The sequence below is a fragment of the Mercurialis annua genome, linkage group LG6 (assembly GCF_937616625.2).
Source record: "Mercurialis annua linkage group LG6, ddMerAnnu1.2, whole genome shotgun sequence".
NCBI classification, from domain to species: domain Eukaryota; kingdom Viridiplantae; phylum Streptophyta; class Magnoliopsida; order Malpighiales; family Euphorbiaceae; genus Mercurialis; species Mercurialis annua.
The window spans coordinates 23,575,161-23,581,468 of record NC_065575.1 but is presented as its reverse complement, the minus strand read 5'-3'; the positions used below and the strand labels follow the sequence as shown (position 1 = coordinate 23,581,468).

At 40.6% G+C, this 6,308-nt stretch overlaps 1 protein-coding gene across 1 annotated transcript; it reads left to right on the top strand.

Annotated features, from left to right (window-relative positions):
- The first annotated feature begins 1,217 nt into the window (after nucleotides 1–1,217).
- LOC126687697 (uncharacterized) lies at nucleotides 1,218–3,110 on the top strand. Its single transcript, XM_050382253.1, has one exon. The coding sequence runs from the start codon at nucleotides 1,218–1,220 to the stop codon at nucleotides 3,108–3,110; it is 1,893 nt and encodes a 630-aa protein (XP_050238210.1).
- The last annotated feature ends 3,198 nt before the right edge of the window (nucleotides 3,111–6,308 follow it).

Here is a 6,308-nt window from a genome sequence, read left to right as displayed (position 1 = left end):
TCGGGCTCCATTTTCCAAGTCTCCTGTCTTTATGGCCGATAGGTAGGATAGCCTTCCATACCATGTCGCCTATAGCGAATGACTTGGGTTTTACCCGTTTATTGTACGCACTTTCAACTCTTCTTTTCTGGGCTTCAAGGTGGTCCAACGCGGCCAGTCTATCCTCGTCAAGGTCCAAAGAGTCTATCACCATCTTGTCAAAGTAATCGTCCTTGGATAACTTATTCTGGTATAGGCGGCGAGTAGACATAACGGTAAGTTCCATCGGTAGCATTGCATCATACCCATAGACCATCCGGAACGGGGAAGTTCCGGTTGCCGACTTCTGGCATGTTCTGTTCGCCCAAACTGCTTCTGACAACAAAACATGCCATTGTCTTGGGTTTTCTTCAACCATTTTTTGCACTATAAGCTTAATGGCTTTGTTCGTTGCCTCAGCCTGCCCGTTGGCTTGCGCATAATACGGCGTCGAGTGTATCAGTTTTATCTTCATCTGAGAAGCCCACCAAACTATATCGCCTCCCGTGAACATCGTCCCCTGGTCAGTGGTTATTGATTCGGGTAATCCATGTCTGTGGACGATATATTCTTTGAAGAATTTGATCACAGCCTCTTCCATTGGTGATTTCAAGGGTTTGGCCTCGACCACTTGGTGAAATGTGTGCAGAGATCATTTTTTTGTTTTGTTTGTTAGTGCTTTGTTTGGGGATTGCTTTGGGTATAAATATAAACCCATTTGCAATGTTTCAAGGTTAATGATTTACACACCTTGAAACAACAAACACACATTTTCAAATCACTTAGTTTTGTTGTAGTTTTGGAGTAATCTTGGAAACTCCTAATCATTGTGAGTTAGAGTTTAGCTTTGGAAAAACTCAACCCTTGTAGGTTCTTGATTATCCTTGAAAAATCAATTGTGAGTTTGAGATTATCTCTAAGAAATCTCTTTGTAAAGTTGGTGCTTATCTATAAAGCACAATCCCATTTAGTGGATTCTAAAATCTCAATCTTAGATTGAGTAGTGGAGTAGGATCGTGAGTTGATCCGAACCACTCTAAATCTCTTGTGTCTTTAAATTCTCTTTTCCGCTTTAAAGAATTTAAATTTCCGATTCACAAATCAAAAACCGGTTTGCCTTATAACCCAAATAGTATTTCAATTGGTATCAAAGCAAGGTGCTCTTCTTTTCGCTTAATTGCTAGAGCTTTTGATCAAAAATGGCAACCGAAAATTTTTTCATCACTCTCAAACCTTTTCTTGATGGTTCAAATTACAAAGTTTGGAAATATATGATGGAAAATTATCTTGATATGCAAGGGGTTGATCTATGGAGTGTATTTCTAAGGGGATGGACACCTCCATGTGACAAAAATGGAGCTCTTTTAAAGAGACAAGATTGGTCTATAGAGCAAGTCAAGGAGAATGGCATGAATAGAAAAGCCATTACTACTCTCCTCTCCTCAATCTCTAGAGAAGAACAAGGTAGAATTCAACACTTGAATTGTGCCAAGCAAATGTGGGAGACTCTTGAGAGCTACTATGAAGGTACACAACAAGTCAAGGGTAAGAAGCTTGAGTTGCTTCTTGGTGAGTATGAAGGCTTCAAGGGCTTGCCAAATGAAGATGTGGGGATGATGACATCAAGGCTTCTTAAGATTGTTCATAGTCTTGAGCAACTTGGGAAATTCTTCAAGCTAAATGAAATCAATGGTAAAATCCTAAGATCCCTTCCTATTCTTCTATGGCAACCTAAGACTACCGCCATCATTGAAACTCATGATTTATCCACCTTGAGGACGGATGAGTTGATTGGGAAGCTTCTTCTTCATGAGAAGTCCTACATCAAACTCATTCAAGCCGAAATGGCAAAGGAGAAAGGCATTGCTTTCAAGGCTTCAACAAGTGCCATTGTAGAAGATAACAAGGAGGAAAGCAATGAGGAAGAAATCTTGAGGCTCACAAAGAGAGTAAATGAGCTCAAGATGAAGGAAAATGGCAATTATGGTAGACCCTCCTCTTCAAGGAAGAGTTCAAAAGGAGGCCCCAAGACTTTTTGGGATGGCGATTCTCAATGCGATGGAGATAGCCACCATGATGCCAACTTGTGCCTCATGTCTTTTGAGGAGGAACCAACACTAGAGGTAAACCCCCAATCTTTTCTATCTTGGGATGGTATTGGTGTTGAATCATATGATGCATGCTTAAATGTTAAAAATGATGTTGTTGATAATGTTATTGATGATATTGTTGATGATGATGCTCATGATGATGATGATGATATGTATAGCATGCTTGATGAACTAGTAATTAAATGTGGTGATTATAAAGCCAAGATGCTATTTTTTAAAAATGAGGCTTCTAAAGCCAAAGATGAAATGATTGTTTTAACAAAAGAATTTCATGAGCTTAAATTGTCTAACGAAGCTCTCAAGTCATCTTTAGAATCTATCCCTAAGCAAGGTTTGAATATTGATAACTTGCTTAAGGAAAATGATCAACTAAAGAATGAAATTCTTGAATTAAAAGATTCACTTTCAAGATTTCAAAAAGGGAAGGCAACTTTGGATTCAATTCTTTTATCTCAAAGATGCCCAACCATAAAATTTGGACTTGTCTACAATCAAAATGCTTCTAGTTCCAATAGGACTAAATTTGTGAAGTCCACTTTGCCTCAAACTTCTTCTATAGAAGTACCTCCTAAATTGGTCAAACCAATTGAGGCAATGAAGGTGCATGCTCAAGCTCCTAGGCCTAAGCCATTCTTGACTCAAAAGGCTAAGAGCAACAAGGGTACAAAACCCTTGAGACATGGTTATGCTTCTCAATATAGCCATAAATGGAACAAGAAGACTAGAAAGAACTCATATGTTCATGCATCTTCTCATGTTCAAACTTGTTCCCATGCTTGTGCTTGTTCTTATGAGACCTTTAGAGCCAAGCCACCTCAAATGCAATCAAATGTGAACCATAGTACTCAATGTTTTTATTGCATGAAATATGGTCACACTAATACTAATTGCTATGTGAGAAAAGTTCAATTAAGGTTAATTCCTTTGAACTATTCTAGCATTAACTTTCAAGGACCCAAAGTTGTTTGGGTACCTAAGTGATTTGCTTTGTAGGTACAAGTGATGTCCACTAAACCAATCTCAAATCATAAGGTGGATAATCAATGGAAGTTTTTGTATGCTTTAACACTTTTTCTAATGATTGGACTTTGCCTTGGTATAATTCAATTAAGGAATTATTGCCTATTTTTGATCATTTAAATTAAATTAGTTTAATCAATTGAGTCTTTAGACTTGATGCATATCAAATTAGTGTCTAAGCGCCTCAATTGAAGGAGAAACTTAGATTTATCTCTATTTAGTTTCAAAACCTCTTTCAATTAGCTCCTTTGTCTATGTTTTATACATGCTTTGATTCTTTTTGTGCTTGACAAAGGGGGAGAAGTTTCCATGCTCAAATTGCTAAGTTTTTTTTTTATAAATTTCTTGCTTATGCATTATAAATTGCTTATATCTTTTGTGCATAAAGTGAGGGGGAGCCAAAATCAATTTGACTCTTACTTAACTTAGTCATTTTAGCATGTTGATTGTCAAACTCAAAAAGGGGGAGATTGTTGGACCTTTGTCCTTTCAAACTCCTTTTGTTTTGACTTTGACAATCAACTATGAGTGATCTAATCATGTTTATTAGTGTATAGGAACTCATAGGAACAATCGGAAGTCAATTCGGAGCTCTCTAGCAAAAATCGTGTTTTTGAGTAGAAAGCTGTCCAGTAGCATATCTCGCCCGTGATGGATTTCCATCTCGGGGGCGATATATATCACGGGGGCGACGCAAATATCACGGGGGCGATATTCGAGCTGACAAAACCCTAGTCGACCGTTGGAACGAATCACGGGCGCGACGAACACATCTCGGGCGCGATAAATGAGACCGTTGAAGATCCAACGGATACATTTTTGAAGACCCAATGAAGCATTGACACGTGGCTCTAGCCGTTGAAGGTTTTTGTCTCATTCAAATATCTCGCCCGTGATCCATGCATCACGGGGGCGATATGTGTGCAGAGATCATTTTTTTGTTTTGTTTGTTAGTGCTTTGTTTGGGGATTGCTTTGGGTATAAATATAAACCCATTTGCAATGTTTCAAGGTTAATGATTTACACACCTTGAAACAACAAACACACATTTTCAAATCACTTAGTTTTGTTGTAGTTTTGGAGTAATCTTGGAAACTCCTAATCATTGTGAGTTAGAGTTTAGCTTTGGAAAAACTCAACCCTTGTAGGTTCTTGATTATCCTTGAAAAATCAATTGTGAGTTTGAGATTATCTCTAAGAAATCTCTTTGTAAAGTTGGTGCTTATCTATAAAGCACAATCCCATTTAGTGGATTCTAAAATCTCAATCTTAGATTGAGTAGTGGAGTAGGATCGTGAGTTGATCTGAACCACTCTAAATCTCTTGTGTCTTTAAATTCTCTTTTCCGCTTTAAAGAATTTAAATTTCCGATTCACAAATCAAAAACCGGTTTGCCTTATAACCCAAATAGTATTTCAGAGATGTTTTGCCTTATTGCAATACCTTACCAGCAGTTCGGACTCGCATTTGAATTCTCCAGTCACTTGTTTAATGACTAACAACGAATCGCCTTTGACGTTGATTGCTTTTGCCCCCAGTTCGGCCAGGATTTCAAGGCCGAAAATTAGGGCTTCGTATTCTGCCTGATTGTTGGTACACTCAAAATGGAGTTTGAATGATAGCTGGTACGATGCCCCTAGAGGTGAGATAATATGCACTCCGGCGCCTGCCCCCTGGCCAGTCCTGGATCCATCGAACCACATCTCCCATACAGCTATGTCGCAACAACTGATTGTTTTTTCGGTAAGGGTAATGCCAGGATGATCGGCTAAGAAATCAGCTAGTACCTGTCCTTTGACCGCCCTCTGGGGGACATATACCAATGTAAATTCGGACATTGCTATCTCCCATTTCCCAATCCGATTTCTTAAGTATGGTTTCGATAGAACATACTTAATGATATCGGTCTGGGATAGTACGTATACCACTACCGGCAGCATATACTATCGCAGCTTGCAGCATGTAAAGTATAGGCACAGACACATTTTTTCTATGTCGGTATAGCGAATCTCTGTGTCTGTCAGTCCTCGACTCAGATAGTAGACTGCTCTTTCGACCCCATCGTCCTCTTGGGTGAGTATACAGCCTAGGGATTCGTGTGCAGCCGATAAATATAGCAACAATGGTTTATTCGGCTTTGGAGGGGTCATCACCGGAGGTTTTGCCAAGTAACCTTTTAAATCGTCAAACACCCTCTGTTGCTCGTCCGTCCATATCCACTCATCAGTCTCTTTTCCTCTTAGCAAAACACTCCAGCTGTGAAGTCGGCCCGCTGTGTTTGCTATGAATCTCCTAAGAAAATTGATCTGACCGATGAGCCTCTGAAGCTGCTTCTTGGTTTTTGGTGGTTCAGCATTGATAATCGCCTTGGCTTTGTTCTTGTCTATTTCTACCCCCCGCTGGTGAACCAAGAAACCCAAGAAGTTTCCAGCAGAAACGCCGAATGCGCATTTTAGAGGATTCATCTTCAACCCATTACATCGTATACGTTCGAAACCTTTCCGGAGGTCGGCCAGATGGACTTCGCCGGTATTTGATTTGATCACAACGTCGTCGATGTAAACTTCAAGGCAGTCAAGGCCTCTGAACATCTTGTTCATCGCCCTCTGATATGTTGCCCCCGCGTTTTTCAAGCCGAAAGGCATCACGACCCATTCGTACGCGCCGATCGGCCCGGGGCATCTGAAGGCTGTTTTGGAGATGTCCTCTTTGCTGATTGGAACTTGGTTGTACCCAGAGTGTGCGTCGAGGAAACTGAGTATCGTGTGTCCTGGTGCCCTGTCTATTAGCATATCGGCCACCGGCATCGGGTATTCGTCCTTAGGTGTGGCCAGGTTGAGGTTTCAAAAATCCACGCATACTCTTAGCTTCCCGTTTTTCTTCATCAGTGGTATGATGTTAGAAAGCCATTCGGTGTACTGAGCTTCCCGGATAAACTTAGCATCTTCCAGCCGCTTGATTTCGTCCTGGATGAGGGTATCCACTTCCCTGGACATTCGCCGGGCAGGTTGCCGAAATGGCTGAAACCCACTTTTCAATGGAAGCTTATGCTCGGCGATATCAGGATCTAGACCGGGCATTTCATCATACGACAAGGCAAAACAATCGTGAAACTCAATGAGTAAGGCAATCAGCTACCCTCTGAGCCCCTCGTCTAGT

Bases quoted from the DNA above. Each gene is read 5' to 3' on its own strand.
- LOC126687697 (XM_050382253.1), top strand. From the start codon at position 1,218: ATGGCAACCGAAAATTTTTTCATCACTCTCAAACCTTTTCTTGATGGT.